This window comes from Myotis brandtii, unplaced genomic scaffold (assembly GCF_000412655.1).
Source record: "Myotis brandtii unplaced genomic scaffold, ASM41265v1 scaffold879, whole genome shotgun sequence".
NCBI lineage: Eukaryota > Metazoa > Chordata > Mammalia > Chiroptera > Vespertilionidae > Myotis > Myotis brandtii.
This window is the reverse complement of record NW_005371595.1, coordinates 48,435-69,589: the sequence shown is the minus strand read 5'-3', so window position 1 is coordinate 69,589 and position 21,155 is coordinate 48,435. Positions and strand designations below refer to the sequence as shown.

Here is a 21,155-nt window from a genome sequence, read left to right as displayed (position 1 = left end):
TGTTGAGGGCACAGATCTCCCCCGTCGCTCACCCGGCAGATGAGACGCGGACCCTACGGGTCTGCACCATCCTTCCTAAGAGTCCCCGCGCGGCCTCCTGACAATGGCCCGTCCCGCACATCCCTCGTCAGGTGGGACCCCCACCCATCTCCCGCCAGACGCCCCCCTATCCCGGGCCGCGCGCCTCCTCTTCTCATCCCCACGCCTGATGCCCCACCGGGCAGGTCCGCGGGCTGAGCGCGGGGCGGGAGCTCCTCGGAGCCGGTGACATCTGCTGGGAATTGCTCCGGCCTGTGGGCGCGGGAGGGGCACTGTGCGCGGTGACCACCCCAAGGATTCCGCTCTCCGGGGCTCAGATGACCCGCCAGGGGGCTGGGGAAAGACCTGAACTCCCAAAGCAGGAGCTTCGGAAGGGAGCCAGGGAGGGGCGAGACGTGTGATTTCAGCCCGTCCTTTAGCTTCACCAAAGAACGCGTGCTCACAAGTGTGGGTCACAGCGGGCGCCGCACGCAGGCTTTACACGGCCGGGTTCTCCCTCTGCCCTGCTTCATGCGCACGGTGGGAGCTGGCTTGGCACCACCAGGTGCACTTTGCCGGCTGCGGAGGGGGGGTGGGGCGTGGACCACCCCCTCCTCTTTAGATGACGTCATCCAGAAGTTGTGCAGGGACTTCAGCTCCCATCCCACTGACCTGCGTGTAGCCTCATGGCCTCTCCTTCATGCGCAGTCACCAGAAATTGCAGCCGCTGCCCTGGTAGCCATGCTCCCTACCAAAATCCGTGGGTCGGAGGGGGGTGGGGGGCAGATCATAGGCCAGAGACCCACGCAGAGACTGGAAAATGAAGACAAGCCATCTCTGCTTTGGAGGGAACCAGGCAGAGCATATTTTGTGTCCAAGAGAGGAAACAGTTTCTAGAAATAGGTGTGGTCAGGATGGGGAGGTTGCAGGGACAGAGACTGAATCGGGCCTTCAGGGACCAGCTGGCTGCCTGAGGCATGGGACCCTGTGCAGTCTGTGGTTCCGGGAATGAAGGGTGTGGCAGCACAGCCTTTACTGAAGTTTCTTTCTTTGGAATGGACCATGAGCCACTTTTTTGTTTATTTCCCCCACCCTCACCCCCACCCCCACTTTTTAATGACGATACAAGTTTTTGATGCAGGGAAGGGTTAGTTCTAACCCCCAGAAATCTTGGAATATGGGGAATTTGCCTGGAGATGAACTGTCTCCCCGAGAAGCCCCTGCACAGGGTAAACCTCCCCTCGAAGGAGAAGAAACTGCTTACAGTCGGGAATGCTCATTTCCTCCTTGCGCCGTCCACTTCCCCGCCTGCCCCACTTCCTTCCTGTCCGCAGTGCCTGCTGTCAAAGCTTAGCTGGGATCCTAGCGTTAAAAACACACCTGGTTCTGCCCGGGCTGAAGCAGGCAGATGGCCCTGCCGTGGTGCTCAGGTCTAGGGAGAAGGAGCAGAAACCACCCAGCAGGCCCACCAGGTGGGCAGGTGAGCAGGGAACGTCTGGCGTTGGTGGAAAAGGAAGCAGCATCCCACAACCAAAATGCTTTATGCCTTCACTGTAGGCATATTTTCCTTTTGCTTAAAGTGCACCACACAAACCCTAAGGAAAAATCAGGTAAAGGCTCAAGATGCCTGGGCCCCGGGGTGAGAGGGGAGGCAGCCCAGGTGTGATCCAGGGAGCTGGTGACAGCCAGGCCGTGCCAGAAACTGTATTCAGTTGTCTACTCTTCTCACATCAATTATTCATACCTCCGGCAGCGTCAGCTCAGACTCCCTTTCTTCGGTTTTACTTTTGTTTTTGTTGCTGGAAATTCAGTGCATTTGGTTAGGATTTTAAACTAAACCAAGGCTTTTGTTTTTATTTGTATCCTTTCTGCTCTAATTGATGGAGGAGGGGACTTGCCATAAGATCTATTGAAAATGTGTTTCCCTGCGGGGTGATGTACAGAGGAAAGTCCTCTGCCCTGCGGCTCTGTGTGTGACAGGGTGCGGCGCCCCAACCCCCCCCCCCCCCCCGGCCCCCCGCCTTCTGGTGGTTTTCTTAGGAGCCCGAAGAAGCAGGTGCGCTGGAGGCAGGAGCATCCATTCTGCTGCCGCCCCTGATGGCTATGGGGAGAAGGCTGGGAGGTCAGGAGTGTGACTCCGCTGCCGTCCTTCTGTACAGAGATAACTTACCAGCCCGTATGTTAAGCCAGGGAGGGGATCGGGAGAGGGGAAATAGAAGGACAAACAGGCGGCAGTGGTCTCGGGCAGCTCTGGGATGTTGATATTATAATCTCCCCCACGGGGAGGCTGAGTGGGCCAGTGGGATGCTGAGGCAGGGGCAGCAGAATCGTTCCTGTCCAACACCCAGTCCTGGAAGGGAGAACACGCTGGGCGTGACACAGCTGTTCCCTCTCCTGAGCCGGGTGCCTCCTGGGCCTGGCCCCCTCTGAGCCTCCCTTTCCTCCACAGGTCACGAGCCTGGGCTGGTGCAGTTGGTGAACTACTACAGGGGAGCGGACAAACTGTGTCGCAAAGCTTCTTTAGTGAAGTAAGTGTTCCTTAAAACCTTGACTTTTTTACATAAATGTTGTTCGCTTTCATCACAAAGCACTTAAGGAAGAAATGTGGGGTTATTTTTAAAGGGCAAAATACTTGTATTTAAAAAGCCAACACATACCCGTTCTGGAGCTTGGATTGCAACCCAGAATTCTGCCATCTAGCACTTGACAGAGCCTGTCTGTCTGTCTGTCTCTGAGGTGAGGCTCCCAAAAGCAGAGCCTGGGGTGGGTTTATGGTGTAAGTGATGGATTGGGATGTATTTTGTACTCCAGCATCGGTCAGCCATTGGCTGTGGGGAGAAGTGGGGCATTTCTGGGCACAGCTGGTCCCTGGAGAAGGGGCATGCACACGACCTTGGCAGCTGCTCTCACGGGAGCCAGGGTCCCCTTAGGAAGGACACCTGGAGGGTGTAACTGCATCTGCTGCACCGTCCCTCTCCACGAAGTTGGGTTTGGCAGGTGTCATAAGAACAGTATCTTAAGGTAGAGGAAGCGATATTATCTGCTGATCTTGTGATCCCAGCTTTCCCTCTGATTAGTTGAGGCAAATGTCCTCATCCCTCTAAGTTCCACCATGTCCCTCCTAGGCGGTTGTGAGGATGGATAAAGGTGATGTGTGTAAAGTGTGGGGCACAGGGGTTTATAGGGAGCATTTGACTCTGTGCCTCAGTTTCCTTCTCTGTAAATTAGGGACAATAATAGGAACTGCCTGGGGTTGTTGTCTGGATTGAGTTAATGTATGTAAAAGCTTTGAATAATGCCTGCCTCAAAATAAATTAAAAAATATATTTTTAAAAATAAAGGTGCAGTCTTCATAGGAATATGCCCCCTTTTTGTTCAGACTCACTGGCCCCAGTGACTTAGTATCCACTTCTCTCAGTGAGGAGTCTTCCTGATTTGTTGGCTACTCCTAAGGGAGACACGCTTTCTGAAGTCTTCTTCTTTTTTTAAAATATTTTTTTTATTGATTTCAGAGAGGAAGGGAGAGGGAGAGAGAGAGAGAAACATCAATGATGAGAGAGAATCATTGATCGGCTGCCTCCTGCATGCCCTCTACTGGGAATCGAGCCTGCAACCCAGGCATGAGCCCTTGATCGGAATCAAACCCAAAACCCTTCAGCCCACAGGCCGACGCTCTATCCACTGAGCCAAACTGGCTAGAGCTGAAGTCTTCTGATTACACATTTATTACATATTAGATGCAAAAGATTCTTTAACTAGAACTAGAAGTGAGACATGATTGTCCAGATTATTCCTTTAGAAATTAATATAAAATGTTTATTTAGTATTTTTTCTACTATAATTTTTTCCTATAAAGATAAAGGTAGAATTTTGCTTTTATGAGTGAGAACAGAGGATGCTGTAGGAAACTATTCTGGGTATTTGCATATTCAGCAACTATACTGAGGTGGAGTGAGAAGTACAGGACCGCATGACCAGGTGTGATTAGGTGTCTGTTCTCTGGGACCTTGGACAGCGCCAGGCTGACGCCCAGCGCCCCATCTGTAAAATGGGGCTGATGGTGCTCACACCTGCTCTTTGCCCCTGGTGGCATGCGACACAGTCTGTGACATCTTGACTTATGCAGACTGGGGTTGCTCTCATCTTCACAAGTGTCCTTTATTCTCTCGGGACTGTAGTCATTGCAGGAGGTGATGGTTCCCTTTATCATTTTGTCTCTTTCCCATGATTTTGATGGCTTGAAAGGGCTCGGAGAGTTAAAAAAAAAAAAAGGCATCTTGGATGGCAGCTCACAGAGGACAGCTGGATTGTGCAGGGCCGTCGCAGCTGAGCCAGGATGATGCCAGCCTGTACCCAGAGGACCAGGGGCAGTGCCACGGGGCAGCCCCCGGAGGGTTTCTACGAGGATCCTACCCTGGGCCCTGGACTGCAGGCACCTTCCTGCATCACGACACAGGGAGTGTCAGAAATTCATCGAGGCCCCAGGCCATAGATTCAGAGCCCTGAGGGGCTTTTCTTCTGGCTCAGGTTGTGGACTCTCTTTCCCTCTTGTGAGCATTTCTCCCCTGGAGATGTAAATAAGCCTCCAGGCATGATTTCTTTCCAAATGGGTTTATGAGGAAATGGGACAAATGCAAAGAACTTCCTGCAGAAACTGGTCTTGGTTTCCTACAGGCAATGAAGGTGATCCTGTGGGCCAGCGCTATCCAACCCCAATAGAATGCTAGCCACGTGTGACTTCAAATTTCCCAGTAGCCACGTCAAAACTAGTACAAAGAAACAGGTGCAATTTATCTTAATCATATATTTTATTTAATTAAATAATCCAAAATTTCATTCTGACATGTAATTAATATAAAAAAAGGAGCGATGTATTTCAGATTTTGTTTTTATACCGAGTCTTCAAAATCTAGTGTGTATTTTACATTCCCAGCACATCTTAATTCAGGCACTAAATTTTTATTGCAAACCCCTTGTTCTGTATTTAGATTTCATAAAAATTTATGCTTAAAAAAAGATTTATATACCCAATTTGCTCCCACCTATGTAAAAATTTTTCAATAACTGAATCAGATACCAAGTAAACATTGTTCTTTAATATGCATGCACAATGACAAAACAGGGTCATTTTATTAGAAGAACTAACTTGGGTTTAAAGCAAAGGTATAACATTTTCAAAACTATGTCCAAGTTAAATAAATTCACCAACTCTTGTGTTAACTCAGTATCAAATTCAAAAGAGTATTGAATAAATTGAAAAGAACTCTAAATGTATTAACTTCAACCAAATGTTTTTCAAAATTTCCCTTAGTTTTGCAGCTACTTTGCTGTCTGTTACAATTAAAAATCTTCTGCATATGAAGTCATGTTATAAAAATATGTAAAACCATTATTTTTGACTTGTATTCTAAAGTCCCAACATAAATTCTCATACCTATTTGGCTGGGTCATAAATAAAGTTTTCTTTTCTCTTCTTCTGAACTTTAAAATTAGCTTGTTTGTAGCAGTGTGAGAATCACACTGCCATTTAATCTTTTGGTTATTGGGTAAAATAATGAAATATTGAAAATAATGATTTAGCTCTAGTTGGTTTGGCTCAGTGGATAGAGCATCGGCCTGCAGACTGAAGGGTCCTGGGTTCGATTCCAGTCAAGGGCACATGCCTGGGTTGCAGGCTTGATCCCCAGTAGGGGGCGTGCAGGAGGCAACCAATCAATGATTCTCTCTCACCATTGATGTTTCTCTCTCTCTCTCCCCCCCTTCCTCTCTGAAATCAATAAAAATATATTTTTTAAAAAGTGATTTAGCAAGCATTCCTTTTATTTCAAGAAATTCCTTTTATTTAGTGTTTTAACTGTACACTAAGTCTTTACAAAACTCTTCCCTCTGACTATCCTTGGCAGAGAACACAGCATCATTAAACACTGCCTTCTGTTTCGTGCGACAGGTCTCTACTGGTGAGTCATGGTAGCGTTGGCAAGTACATACTGAAACAGCGTAAGAGTTGTATCCATGATACCTTCCAGGGAGTGGGCTTCGGAAAACTGAGTGCAGATGTTTCCAACATGTATCAGACAGTAGAATGCAGTAATATGGGAAATACCAGTCTTAAAATCCCAGTAAATCCAAATTTTAACTCAACCCAGCTGGAGCACTATCTGTCGTGACAGACAGGGATTTTTCGCCTGTAGGTGGAACTCGCCTTTGACAGATGTAAATGATGAAAAATGAGCCACACGGTGAGCTTGATATTTTTAGGCTTCAATTTGACAATGTTTTTCATATATTTGTAAATCCTTTGAGGGAACAGACCCAAAGTGTTAATTAGGCAGTCTTTTATGTCACACCACTTATTTAAAAAAATTTTTTTTTAATTTTCAAGTTTTGAATCCATCTTTATTGTTAAAAATGTTTTATACTCTGTAGGCAGTTACTTAACTGGCTTGACTAAAAATTGTTCACTTTCTGTAAAATATGTTTTTTAGTCTTATTTCCTCAAAATAATTTCTATTACCACATTTTTATCTGAAGTGCTTTTCTTTTTTGTGTAGAATCCAAGTCATTTTATAGCTGACCGAAGCTACAAGCACAGATCCTATTAAACATTTGTTTCCATTGTTTTGTTGAATATTTAATTTGAATTTCAGCCACTAATTTCATTGATTCTTTTTGACTGTTGAGAGGAAGATCAACTTCATTATGTATTTGCTAAAAATGTCTCATGTACACTCTGCCACAACAAATTGCAATTGTTCGTCATTCGTTGTAAAATTTGTGTCATACCTTCTGCTACTGCTTTCTTCCCCGCCCCTCCCCTCCCCCCGCCCTTACTGTTCTGGTTGTAGTTATAGCTTCTGTGTCTCTGTTCAGTTCTGTTGCATCTGTAGTTTAACTTTATTTTAAATTTTAATATTGTCCGTATTTATTTTTTTAACTAGACAAATTTTACTTTAGTTGCCAATTATGATTTATCCAGCTGTCACTATAACTCTGCTGTCTGCATAATAAACACATCACAATGTCTCATTATCGCCTGGAAAGAGCCCACGTGGACTGAGGCAGCCCATTGTCCCTGAGTGGAACAGTGGTGTGTTTATGGTGATGCAGCAGTGCGCCTGGCAGAGCGCGCCGCCATACAGCACGTCGGGCCCTGCAGTGGTTAAAGGGAAATGTCCTCCTGCCAAAACAGTGAAGTTGTGCTTAATGGACAAATGTTTTACAAGGCTTGAGGTTTTAAGTTAAAAACTAAGCTAAATGTGAAATTCAGTTCCTCTGAGCACTTGAAATGTGTCACACTGGCCACATTTCTAGGGTTCAGAAGCCACATGTGGCTAGTGGCCACCCTATTGGACAGTGCAGAGAGAGTTGAACATTCAGTGAGTTAGAAATGCATTTGTTCCTTTAAGTTCAAGTAACTCAAATCCTGTTGTCTTCAACTTTAAAATAACTATTTTAAATCTCAGTTTTAAATTTCCTTTCATTATTTCTGCCATTTGCGCACAGACTGGGTTTTGCGGGTGAATTTAACGGAAGCTTAATATTCGCAGTTCTGCAGAAGATGAGCCCAGCTTAGGGAAGGCCCGTGATTGGCTCTTGGCTGGCTCTGACCCTGGGGAGGGAGGGCCAGGCAGAGTTAGGACTTGGGAGTTAGGGACTTGCATCGTGCCTGTGTCTTACGACCTGAGTGATGCTGGGAAATGTACTCACTTTTGTGTGGCCCAGTGTCTGATCTATGAACTGGGATGCTGGTGCCTCCCCCTCAAGGGACCGGCTGGAGAGTAGATGTGGTGGGAAACCCTTCGCAAGCCCTGCTTTTTATTAAGTGCCTCGCCCAGAGCCTGACTTTATCTTCTGTTGTGTCATGTTATTTGGGGGCAGGAGGTACATTTAGTTATGACCACTAGCGTCCAGTGTCCCATTAGAAAGATTCCTCCTTTAGTCTGTCTTGAAGCCAGGAAAGTGTTGGCTCAGGATTATTTCAAGTTAAGTTTCCTTGGAGATGATATACACACACACACACACACACACACACACACACACACACATATACTAGAGGCCGGTGCATGAAATTTGTACACGGGGGGGTGGTCCCTCAGCCTGGCCTGTGCCCTCTCGCAATCTGGGACCCCTTAGGGGATGTCCGCCTGCCGGCTTAAGCCTGATCCCAGGGGGAATTGGGCCTAAGCCAGCAGTCAGACATCCCTCTTTTAGTCAGGGCTCTCACAGTCTGGGACCCCTCGCTCCTTACTGCACACCTGCAACAGAGGCAGGAGAGGCTCCCACCACAGCTGCTGCGCTCACCAGCCGTGAGCCCAGCTTCTGGCTGAGTGGCGCTCCCCTGTGGGAGCACACTGACCACCAGGGGGCAGCTCCTGCGTTGAGCATCTGCCCCCTGGTGGTCAGTACATGTCATAGCAACTGGTCATTCCTCTGGTTGTTCTGCCGTTCGGTCGATTTGCATATTAGAGTTTTACTATATTGGAGATATATATATGAGGGAAGGAGAGGGGAGAGAGATAGAAACATCAATGATGAGAGAGAATCATTGATTGGTTGCCTCCTGTACACCCCCCACTGGGGATTGAGCCCACAACCCCAGCATGTGCCCTTGACCGGAATCAAACCCGGGACCCTTCAGTCCGCAGGCCAATGCTCTATCCATTGAGACAAACCAGCTAGGGCTGGAGATACATTTTTAAAAAGAGCTGAGGTTCTGGACATTGGGTCCCTTTTGACCCAGCTGACACACGCCTTTAAGGTTGAATGGATAGCTGTGTGCAATCTGTAGTGCATTACAGATCGGTCCAGGGAGGGAAGAGCAAAGACTGGGACAAGGAGACCAGCTCCCGGGCCCTGGTTACACGCTGCCTCCTTGATGAGCTCTGGAGGTAGCACTGGCTTTTCTGAAGAGAGTGACCGATGACTGACCCTCTGTCGTCTGCCAGGCTCATCAAGACGAGCCCAGAGCTGGCCGAGTCCTGCACATGGTTCCCCGAGTCCTATGTGATCTACCCCACTAACCTCAAGACCCCAGCTGCTCCCGCACAGAACGGAATCCACCCGCCGATCCCTAGCTCAAGGACGGACGAAAGGGAATTCTTCCTGGCTTCTTATAACAAAAAGAAGGAAGACGGAGAGGGCAATGTTTGGATTGCAAAGTCATCCTCCGGTGCCAAAGGTGAGTTGGCATTGCCGTCCCTTAGGTTCCAGTGCTCTGTGCAGTCGTACGCTAGACGTTCACGATGTATTTGGATGAGTGACTTCTCATATGAACCCTGAGGGTAGATAGCACAGTTAGTTACATAGCCTTAAATATTGATCTACATGCTGGAGACTTCTGCATGTCCATCTCCATACAGGTACTCTGCAGCTAGGTACTTTCCTGTGAGCTCCGGATCCACTTGCACACTCTTGGGCATTTGTCCCAGAGAAAAGAAAACATGGCCACGTAAACCCTGTATGTGATGGTTCACAGAAGCTTTATTCATAATAGCCCAACTGGAAGCAACTCAGATTCCTTCAACAGGTGAAGGATTAAGCAAACTCTGGTGAATCGACCCCACAAGATACTACTCGGCAATAGAAGGGAATGAATTATTGCTGAAATCAGCAACTTGGTTGAATCTGCAGGGAATTATGCTGTGTGAAAAAAGCAACACCAATTCCCAGAGGTCGCATAGTGTATAATTCTATTTATATAACATTTCTGGGGTGACAAAGCTATAGAAATGGAGACCAGATTAGTGGTTGTCTGGAGGGTGCTATGGGGAGGGAAGCAGTTGTGGTTCTAGAAGAGAAAATTGAGGGGTCCATGCAATAATGAAACTGTTTAGAATGGACAAAGATACTTGCAAATCATGTCTCTTATGAGGCGTCTGCATCCAGAATGTATAAAGAACTCATATAACGCAATAACAAAAAGACAAATAACCCAATTAGGAAGTGAGCAAAGAATCTAAATAGAAATTTCTCCAAAGAAGACATACAGATAAGACAGTCTATCAGTACATGAAAACATGCTCGACATTATTAAGCATTAGGAAAATGCAAATCAAACCACAGTGAGATACCACTTCACACCCACTAAACTGGCTATAATTATGAAGACAGATGACAGCAAGTGTTGGTAAGAATGTGAAAAAATTGGAACTCTCATATATTGGGGGAATGTAAAATGGTGCAATTTTGGAAAGCAGTTTGGTAGTTTCTAAAAAGTTAAACATAAAATTACTATATTATTCCACTCCTAGGTATATTCCCCAGAGAATTGAAAATATATGTCCACACAAAACTTCTTTGCAGATTTTCCTAGCAGCATTATTTGTAAGGGCCAAACAACAGTAGAAACAACTCAGATATCCATCGATTGGTGAATGAATGAGCAAAATGTGATATATCCATACAATGGAATGTTATTCTGTCATAGAGAGGAATGAAACACTGCCACATGCTACAACATGGATGAACCTTAAAAACATGATGCTCTGCCTGGGTTGTGGGCTCAATTCCCAGTGGGGGGCTGCAGGAGGCAGCCGATCAATGATTCTCTCTCATCGTTGATGTTTCTGTCTCTCTTTCCCTCTCCCTTCCTCTCTGAAATCAATAAAAATACATTTAAAAAATAAAACATGATGCTCAATTTAAAAAAGCCAGACACAAAAAGACTACATACTGGATGATTCCATTTATATGAAGCAGCTAGAACAGGCAAATCTATAGTCGGTTAGTGTTTGTCAGGGGCTTGGGCGAGGAAGGAATGGAGGACTGCTGGTGGATGTAGAGTTTGCAGGAGGTGATGAAAATGTTCTAAAATAAGGTTGTAATGATAATTACTGGAATATACTAAAAACCATTGAATTGTACTCTGTAAAAGGGTGGGTTTTATGGCAGGTAAATTATATCAGTGAAGCTGTTAAAAGGATATTGTATCATTATGTAATGTTGATGGACACTTTGAATGTAGCCAGTTTTTTTCTGTTACCAAACTGCAGGGGATCCACTTGCACTTTTGTATCTATGCCGTAACCTTCCTGGTGTTTCCATAAGATAGGGTGTTAGACGTGGTCACGGGCAGTACAGCGTCTTTATCACAGCAGGCTGTGATCCACAGGAGAGCCGCATTTATTTAGGGCGCCGAGACCTAGTTACAATGTCCTTAGAAATGAAACTTCATGGTCGCAGCTGGCCAAGACAGTGTTTACAACCCTATGTGGAGGAAAAGTTGAATGACCCTGGTGCTTTGGTGGGCGGAGGGGAGAGTGTGAGAGATTGGACCAGGGAAGGGTGGAGAAAGAAGAGTGAGTAGGCCGACTGTCAGTGTTTCCTCCCCGGCTTTGCAGGGAGCGGTTCCTCTTGGGACGGACTGCACTAATTTTCGTTTTAATTTTCCTGGTCAGGTGAAGGCATCCTCATCTCCTCGGACGCTGCCGAACTTCTGGATTTCATAGACAACCAGGGCCAGGTGCACGTGATCCAGAAATACCTCGAGCGCCCTCTGCTGCTGGAGCCGGGGCATCGCAAGTTCGACATTAGGTAATGCGTCCATGCAGTGGTGTGTGGGGAGGAGGGTGAGGTGCAATGTGAGGAAGTGTTTGACTGTGTTTAATACGTTACCAACACTGAGCACAGCTGAATGGAACTGAGCTTCTGTATCTAATTCTCTATTTTTTCTTCAATATTTTTCTTTCTAAAATATGTTACTAAGATTATGGGGGTTTTTTTGTTTGTTCATTTACTATTATTTTTTTTTTAAATGAAAATGACTTGTGGATCCAAAGGGAAGGGCATAAACATATGGGCCTTGCACCTGGTGTGGCTCAGTTGGTTGGAGCGTCCTCCCTTACATATTCCCTTCTATCTCCCTACATAACTTGGTGAAAGTAGATGCTCAATAAATAGGGTAAGAGGACTAATGGAATTTCTAGATGTATTTCTTAATTTAGAATGCATTTGGAAGTGCTGGAACGTGAGATGGTACATACTGACTTTTTGGTACCTTACTTCCTTACCAGAATGGCAAGTTGGAGTTGCCAAGCCATTTGCTAATGGAAGACACATACATACATGCATACATACATACATACATAAATGGGCCTTACAATGGGAGAGAGGTACACGGAACATGTAATTCAGACACAACAGATCATGTGACCCGGACAAATAATATGTCCTGACCTTATTTATGTCCTACTTTTTGAGGATTTCATGAACACATCTCAGGTTTGTGGACTTCATTTTCTGAGCAAAGAGCCTGGCAAGAAGAGGTGAGGGGCTTCCTACAGCTGCATGACCCTCAGCCCAGCCTGCTTGTGGCCTGGCTGTTGGCTCTTCAGAAAGGACTGCCTTTATGTCAGGTCAGCTTTAGGATGAACAATCTTCTTCTTAAAATTATGGGCTTCCTACAGCTGCATGACCCTCAGCCCAGCCTGCTTGTGGCCTGGCTGTTGGCTCTTCAGAAAGGACTGGGTCTCAGCTGCCTTTATGTCAGGTCAGCTTTAGGATGAACAGTCTTCCTCTTAAAATTACTTAAAATGACCAAACATGGCAGATGGAGGTTTCATAGATTAACCTTTAAAGCAAGCCCATCAAATCTCTTCAAAACGCTGGCTCTTGAATGGATCTGAGTCCCCTTGTCATTGGTGGTGACATGTTTGGTTTGATCATTACAGTGCTGGCCCACTGTCTCAGGTATTTGTTGTGGCCTGCCTGCATAATTTAGAACCTACCTTCTTCCCCTACTTCCCGCCAAGAAAACCAGGGGATGATACAGATACCCGATGTGAAGGAACTTTGGAGGACGTGAGTAACTGTTTTTGTTGACTTGCAGAAGCTGGGTTTTGGTGGATCACCAGTACAATATCTACCTCTACCGAGAGGGCGTGCTGCGGACTGCGTCAGAACCGTATCATGTTGATAATTTTCAAGACAAGACCTGCCACTTGACCAATCACTGCATTCAAAAGGAATATTCAAAGAACTATGGGAAGTATGAAGAAGGGAATGAAATGTTCTTTGAGGAGTTCAATCAGTACCTGACCAGTGCTTTGAACATTACCCTGGAGAATGCTATCTTAGTACAAATCAAACATATCATAAGGTAACCTAATTGTATCTTTTTAGCTATATGTGTTTTGGAGAAGCTTTGGGAGTTTGTGCCTTTCAAGGAATTATTCCATTTAAGTTGTCTAATTTAAAGACAAAAATTTTTTGGTAATATTTCTTTATTATTCTTTTGATATTTGTGGGATCTCTAATAATGTCACTGCTTTCATTCCTTATGTTGGTAGTTTATATCTTCTCTATTTCTTGGATTGATTGGATTGGCTAAAGCAGTGGTTCCCAAACTTATTTGGCCTACCGCCCCCTTTCCAGAAAAAATATTACTCAGCCCCTGGAAATTAATTTTTTTTAAATTTTAATAGCAGTTACTCATCGCCCCCAAATGCACCTGTGGACATAACTGCCCCCCTGGATCGCTGCAGTGCCTACCAGGGGGTGGTAGCGCCCACTTTGGGAATCACTGGGCTAAAGGCTTATCAGTTTTATTAATCTTCTCAAAAAGTCAGTTTTTTGCTTGACTGAGTATCTATTGTTTTTTGTTTTGTTTTCTTTGACTTAATGCTGTTTATTATTTCCTTTTGCTTTTGGGAGGTGTTTAATTTTTTTTTTCTAGTTTCTTTGTGAAAGGTTAGATCATTGATTTGAGATACTTCATTTTTTAAAAATATAAGCATTTGCCCTAGCTGGTTTGGCTCAGTGGATAGAGCTTTGGCCTGCGGACAGAAGGGTCCCAGGTTTGATTCTGGTCAAGGGCATATGCCCAGGTGGCGTGCTTAATCCCCAGTAGTGGGCATGCAGGAGGCAGCCGATCAATGATTCTCTCTCATCATTGATCTTTCTGTCTCTCTCCTTTCCTCTCTGAAATCAAGAAAGATATGCTTTATTAAAAATAATAAAAATTAAAATATAAGCATTTAATGCTATCAGTTTCCCTCGAAGTACTCATTAGCCATACCTCCAGATTTTGCTATGTTGTGTGTTTTTTTCATTTTATTAAAATAATTTCTAGTTTCTCTTGTGACTTCATATTTAACTCATGTGTTATTAGAAACTTTGGCTTAATTTCCAAATATTAGGGGATTTTTCCAGATATCTTTCTGTTACTATTTCTACTATAATCCCATTGTCGTCGGAGAATATAGTTTGTATGGTTTTGTGTCTTTAAAATGTGTTAGTTTTGTGTCCTAGAATATGGTCCATCTTTGTGAATGTTCCGAGTGCACTAAGAATAACATTTACTCGCTCTACTTAAGCTTGTTCTATAAATGCGACTTCGGTGAAGGTTGTTGCTAGTGCTGTTCATGTCTTTTATATCCTTGCTGTTTTCCTGTTCTGCTGTTTATTATTGAGAGAGAAAAAATCGAAGTCTCCAAGTGTTTGGATTTTCTATGTCTCTTTTTAGTTTTATCAGTTTTTGTTTTATATAGTTATGAGTTGAAGATCTATTATGAGGTGCATATACATTGAGAGTTGTTCTCTCTTTTGGGAAAATTGACTACTTTATTATTGTGTAGTATCCGTCATTATTTCTCTAATATTTCTTATTTTAAAGTTCGTTTTTTTTATTAATACAGTCACTCCAGTTTTCTTTTGATTAGTGGTATTTTCTTTCCATTCTTTTACTTCTATTCTATTCAACTGGACTCTGGTAGACAATGTAGAGTTGGGTTTTTTGTGTGTTTTGTTTTGTTTTGAATCCAATATAATAATCTCTGTCTTTTAATTGGTGTATTTACACCGTGTAAATTTAATGTAATGATTGGCTTGGTTGGATTTATATCTACCATTTTATTATTTGGTCGATTGGTTCCCTCTTTCTTTGTTTTTATTTGCTTTCATGTCTCCATTTCCTGATCTCTTTAGAATTATTTGAATATTTTCAGAGTTCTAATTTTCTTGTTGAATATTTGGCTCTGTCTGTCTGTCTATATTTTAGTGGTGATTCTAGGGATTAAAAAATATATGTATCTCATATTTCAGTCTTCTTAGAATTAATAATTCACCACTTCACATGAAATCCAGACATAACATTATACTTCACTTGACTCTCCCTCTCTGTGTTATAGTTACCATGTGTATTACATCCACATAAATTGAAATCTCTACCACATAATGTTATAATTTTTGGTATCAACCATTATATACATTTTGTTATGTAGATAGTCCAGTTTGGTTTTTAAAAACTATAAGGCCAAACTGGATGCTGTCTATAAGAAACACATTTAAATATAAAGTAAGAAAAAACATTTTTATTTACCCATATATTTGCCTTTATTTTCTCTCTTCTTTTAGTCCCGAGGTTCCAGATTTCTCTCTGGTATCGTTTCCCTTCAGACATCGTCATTTCTTTTAGAGCCGTTCTGCTGGTGATCAGTCCTCTTAATTTTCCATCATCTGAAAAAGTCTTTATTTCTCTTATTCCTGAAGGACATTTTCACTGGAATTACACAAACATAATGTCAATCACAAAAAAAATAAAAAATTAAAAGCTGTATACAAGACACATACAGATTGATTCTATTCATATAAACTGAAAAACAAGCAAAGTTTAGTAAATACATTATTTAGAGGAAGGTACATATGTGGTAAAAATAAAGAGAGAAGCAAAAAATTCAAAATAGTGATTTTCTCTGGAGAAAAAGCAGGAGGGACCCAAGGAGGAGACCTGAAAGTACGGATGTGGGTACATGGATGGTCATTAATGCTCCATGTATTTTAGACTCATTTTTATTAGTATACTTATTTTGTCTTCATTTTTAAAGGACATTTGCTCTGGAAACAGATTTCTAGGTCAGCAGTTAACATTTTTTTAGCACTCTGAAGGTGGCACCATTATCTTCTGGCTTCCATTTTTTCTGCTGAGATGTCAGTTGAAATCTTAGTATTCCTTTTAGTGATATTTTTCTCTGTTTTTAAGATTAATTTTTGTTTATTTTATAAATTTTACTATGAGATGTGTTTAGTATATAGTTTTCTTTGTACAAATTTCTTTGTACACATTCATAGTGCTTCTTGAATCTTGGAATATTCATGGTCATTATCTTGTCAATTATGGCTTTTGTCCCAGGGAAGCCTGCATAGTTTCCCTTCTAACTGTACAGTGGCGTATAAGGACAGCTATCTGTGGTCATCTTAGAGTCATCATAACGTATTTTATTACCTAGACTGGAGGCCCAATGCACGAAATTCTGCAAAGGGCTCGGCCCTCACAGCCACAGTGGCTGCCTCGGCCCTTGCAGCCCCGGCTTCGTCCGGAAGGTGCCGGAAGGAAGTCTGGAAGGTCGTTTGGCTGTCCAGTCTAATTAGCATATTACACTTTTATTATTATAGATAGGGATTTGCCCCAACTTTCAGCTAGGGAAAAATCAGGGAAGATCTTCATAAAACCGAAAAGGCCTACGTATTCTGGGATGGCTGTATTAGAAGATAGTGGCTTATTATTCGTTAGCTCCTTATGTAATTACCTTGTTGGACCATCTCAGCCCCAGGAGTAGGTATTATTTTACCCCCTATTTTATAGAAATCAAAGCTTGGCTCCAAGAGGTTAAAACATTGACCAAAATTCTGGCCTCGGCAGCCTGACCTCTGACCTCACTTACTTATTGACTATGTTTCTGAGATGCTCTTTCAACTTTTATATTTTTTTTCAAATGTTTATGTTTTATAGTGCATATTCCATTTTTCTGCTTTTCCAATTTTGGGAAATAGTAGTTGATACTAATAATTATTCTGTTTCAACATTTAGTTTCAATATATGTAGCTCTTCAATCTTCTAATGAGTAACAATTTGGCAACAGAACTGGAACAAGCAAAAGGAATGAATGAGGCCAATAGTCTTTGTGCCAATTCTCCCCTCACTGGTTGACCATTGGTCCACTTCTTTTCTCTGGAAAACGTACATGAAAGTGTTTTATTTATTATAAACAACATGTGGCAGCAGCCGTCCTGTGGGAGGGACCCACCTTTCCGGGGCCCGGGTGACAGCTCGGAGCTGGGAAAGCAGCCTGTGTTTGTAAAGACATGCGTGGTTACAGGTCTTCTCACAAGTTGCTGGGGAAGTAGCATTGTCTTGAACAATCTGTCGGCGACAACTTTAAAGGAGAGAGGGCGCCAAAGCCGATTCATGGCAGCACCTTTCATGGGCAGTCCTCTGGCCCATCTCCGGTCCCTTCGCCCTCGCGCCCTCTCAGCCAGCTCTCCCTCTGCCCGCAGGAGCTGCCTCCTGAGCGTGGAGCCCGCCATCAGCACCCGGCACCTCCCTTACCAGAGCTTCCAGCTGTTTGGCTTCGACTTCATGGTGGACGAGGAGCTGAAGGTCTGGCTCATCGAGGTCAACGGTGCCCCTGCTTGTGCTCAGTAAGCCTCACCCCGCAGGGCTGTAGCAGGTGGAGGCTGGGAGGACCCGTCTCAGCACGGCCGTGTGCTGCGTGGCCCTGGGCCGCTGTCAGGGAGGAAGTGGCAGGACAGGAGGCCCCGGGGACCCTGCTGGCAGGGGCTTTGCGGAGGCGTTTCCTCTCCCGTTTCCCCATGTGTGTGGAGCGGTTCGACTGCTCAGGCGGGTGGTCGCTGCTGGGAGAGTTTCAAACGCGGCTAGAGACTGCGGGAGGAGATGAGCGGGCAGGGTCCTCGGGCGGAGACGGTGATGACCAAGAAGGTCGGCCTCCTCGGGCAGCAAGTGGTCGGAGAAGCATCGGAGATGCAGTGGAGCTGGGACTGAGAGGTGTGGCCTGTGCCCAGGAGGAGGGAGAGCTTTCAGGAAGGGGCACACACCAGGCACCAGCGGAGCCTTGCTCATTGCCAGGCTCTGGGAAGAACCTGCGGGGGGTGGTGGTGGGGGAGCTCCCATTCCTTTGGGGGAAGTGGCTGCAGGTGGCATCATGTCGTGCCGTGAGGAATGACGGAGGGGACGCCGCACATGTGAGGGAGAGTCGTTGGGACTCGATCCTTAAAGGCCTGTCCTTCCAAGAACCTGCGGGGGGTGGTGGTGGGGGAGCTCCCATTCCTTTGGGGGAAGTGGCTGCAGGTGGCATCATGTCGTGCCGTGAGGAATGACTGAGGAATGACGGAGGGGACGCCGCACATGTGAGGGAGAGTCGTTTGGACTCTCTCCTTAAAGGCTCTGTCCTTCCGATATCCAAGGTCATCTTCTCCTCCATGTCCACATCCTGGAGAAACAGATCTTCCGAAGGGTCAGCGGGAAGTCCCGCAGAAATGAGTGTGCTCAGGGCGGTCCGCTGCCGGAGAGAGACGGGCAGACACTGCCCGAGTGATTACTTTGGGAATCATGTTGTTACACGTCCGCAATAGACAATCAATAGGTTCTGTGGTTTAGGTGCATGACTTTGAGAGGGGAGGACTTCTGGACTGGGGGTGGGGCTTACAGTAAGGCGGCCTGGAAGCCACGAGGGACCCGGGGACCCTGAGAGGCCAGGGGCAGGGGATGGGCCAAGCCCCCATTTTAGTAACAACCGTCACGCCTCACGCGCCTCCTGTCACTGTTCCTTAGAGGCGGGCGGCTGCGTGGTTTGCGACATAGAACCTCAGGGCAGTGAGAAGGAATGGGGTGCGGGGAGAAGGTCCTGCGATGGGGAGGCTGACGGCAGGGACGCCATTGCCTTGGGAGGGGGGAACCGGATGGTGAGGATTTCTCCTGGTGGAAATCGGGAAGCAGGACAATAAAGACCCCTGTTTTCCTAGGCCGGGTGGCCCGGAGCATAATCAGAAGTGAGTTTCTCTCGGGACCACACATTTCTGGTTTTACCCTGCATTAGAGCCAGTCCTGAGGGATAGTCTCAGCCTCATGAGCTGCCCCATGAAGCGGGCAGACATCCTATAGGGAATAGGCAGGGGTGGAGGGCCTCATCGCTATTCTGAAGTTTTCCTCCTCAGCTTTTCTGCTTTGGTGCTTCCATTGTCTGGATTAAGTCCAGAGCCTGGATGTGGCCTACAGGCCGATGTGGCCGGGCCAGTGCCTTGTCTGCAGCACCAACCTGCACTGATCCACCTCCCCGAACCCCTGGCCGTCTCTCCTCCCTGCTTCTCCTTTCATTGCGCTGCCCGCTCCTCCCCACCCAGCTCACTCTCTCTCTCTCTCCCCTCCCTCCCTCCTCCGTTGTCTTTGTCCCTGTCTTTGCCCTCCTCCATCCTCTTTTCTACCCTGTCCCCATCCTCTGACCTCACTCATTCCCCTGGCCTCAGCTCAGCTGGCACTCATGGGGAGTCTTTCCTAACGTCCCCTCAACCGCAAGGAGTGGGTGCTCTGCGTGGGGAGGCCTGCCCTCCGTGTCCCCCGCACAGGCAGCGGAGGGCCCGTCCACTCTACTGGAATTGCCGTCTTCCCTGCGGCTCATGTCAGTGGGATTCTCTGTCCGTGCACCTGCGAGGCCTTCCAGACGCGTCGTCTTCCCACGGCGCCTCCCGCCGTGTTTGTGTGGACAGCGGAGGCCACTTGTATCAATGTGGTCAGGGGATGGAATTTCCAGGGCAGATCCTGGTGAGAAAAACTTTGGTTTCTCGCTTGCACGTTGGTGAACTTCCTCAGTAACATACTTTTGAACACGTTTCAGGAAACTCTATGCAGAACTGTGCCAGGGCATCGTGGACATAGCCATATCCAGCGTCTTCCCGCCCCCCGACGCCGAGCAGCAGCAGAGCCAGCCGGCCGCGTTCATCAGGCTGTGACCGGAGACGTGCGGGTCCTGCTCCAGGAGAGATGCCCCATGGCTCCACGCGAAGCCACAGTGAGAAAGAGGCAGCTCGCAAGGCTGTGATGGAGGAGGGAGTGCGAGAGCGAAGGTGCCCCCAAGGGGCTCCGGGTGGAGCTCTCTGCACTGCTACCCAGACTTGAAAACTGCAACGAATTTCCCCGAGGGGAGAGCAAGACGTTCTTCTAAGGGGAAAACACAGGGATTCGGTTGTCGTCCTTGAAAGCAGCAGATTGCTATGCTAAGGCCGTCCCTGAAAGCAGCGCCTCTCCTCTCGGGGCCACCGGACCTGTGTGTGCTCTCCCTCTGCTGCAGCCCTCGTGCCTTAGCTCAGTGCCCAGCTGCAACCTCTGTCCTGCGGGGACTGATGCTAGAGCGTTTGGGAGGTCGCCCTGTGTCCCTGCTCGTCCCCCCGGACACTCTGCCTGTGAGACTCTGGACCGGCATGCGCCGCGGCCCTCGGTTCCGTGCTGTGCGCTGCCTCGCAGGGCAGGGCGCTGTCCTCATCCCGCTCCTGAAGGCACTGGGTCAGTCTCCGGTCGGGGTGGGTGTGGGCTGGGCACCAATATAGCAAACGCTGCTGTCAGTCTGCTCTCTGCATGTTTTAGAAACCGAGCAGCAAGTTTGCCACAAGCCTGCAAGCATCAAAAAGCATGAGAGAAAAAAGACAATGCCTTGCTTTGCTTCATAGTTGGGTGTCCTTGAAATATGATGGATTTGTTATCTTCGTTTGAACCAGAATTCATGCACTTTTGCAAAGTTCCTGGGGGTCAGGAGAAGGTAGAATTCCCCTCCCCCAGGTGGCCCTGCCCCTGACACAGGGAGCTCCCACCATCTCCTTCTTCTCTCCCAGCACCTGCTGTGGGAGCTGGAGGGGATGGTGTTCCAGCGAGGAGGCTCTGCCTCAGGGAGAGGCTCTCAGTGAGTGTCTGTCTGCCTGAATGGGGGCGTCTCCCAAAATGAGAAAGATGTGGTTTCAGAGCTTCACACAGCGTCCTGTAGGTCAACAGTTGTGTCCTGTTAGGGGTGGTGTGGTTTTCCCTGACTGGATCGGGGAGCATCCTGCAGGCTTTTCAGGAGGCCACGTCACTAGCAGTGGGAAGAACAAGATGCCATGTGTGTTCGCTGAGCCGAGTGAAGGGGCCCTTCTTAGAGCGCCAGGATCCCAGCAGACCCGTGGGCAAGGCCCCTGCTCCTCGGAGCGTGGTCTGTGCTTCCTTCGTGTGTATGTGTACTCCGGTACTTGTCCTCCTTGCACACAAAAAAGCAGTTCTGCAGTCAGGAAGACTTTGTAAAAATATTTCTTATTTCAGAGAGGAAGGGAGAGGGAGAGAGAAAAACATCAATGATGAGAGAGAATCGTTGATTGGCTGC

The 21,155-nt window shown here is 46.5% G+C and overlaps 1 protein-coding gene across 3 annotated transcripts; it reads left to right on the top strand.

Annotated features, from left to right (window-relative positions):
* The first annotated feature begins 38 nt into the window (after positions 1-38).
* Positions 39-20,447, top strand: TTL (tubulin tyrosine ligase). Of its 3 annotated transcripts, none has more exons than XM_005884928.2 (7): positions 39-131; positions 2,468-2,546; positions 8,964-9,196; positions 11,415-11,550; positions 12,845-13,114; positions 17,290-17,433; positions 19,644-20,447. In XM_005884928.2, exons 1-7 carry the CDS (start codon positions 104-106, stop codon positions 19,756-19,758), a joined length of 1,005 nt encoding a protein of 334 aa, XP_005884990.1. In that variant the 5' UTR covers positions 39-103; the 3' UTR covers positions 19,759-20,447. The 3 variants fall into 3 exon arrangements, with proteins under 3 accessions (XP_005884990.1, XP_014387804.1, XP_014387805.1); XM_014532318.1 differs by lacking the exon at positions 39-131 and adding an exon at positions 925-1,498; XM_014532319.1 differs by lacking the exon at positions 39-131 and adding an exon at positions 2,107-2,194.
* Positions 20,448-21,155: the final 708 nt, after the last annotated feature.

Coding starts and splice junctions, on each gene's coding strand:
- TTL (XM_014532318.1), top strand. CDS start 1,291: ATGCTCATTTCCTCCTTGCGCCGTCCACTTCCCCGCCTGCCCCACTTC. Junction 1,499..2,467: donor CAGGCCCACCAGGTGGGCAG/GTGAGCAGGGAA, acceptor TTTCCTCCACAG/GTCACGAGCCTGGGCTGGTG. Junction 17,434..19,643: donor GGTGCCCCTGCTTGTGCTCA/GTAAGCCTCACC, acceptor AACACGTTTCAG/GAAACTCTATGCAGAACTGT.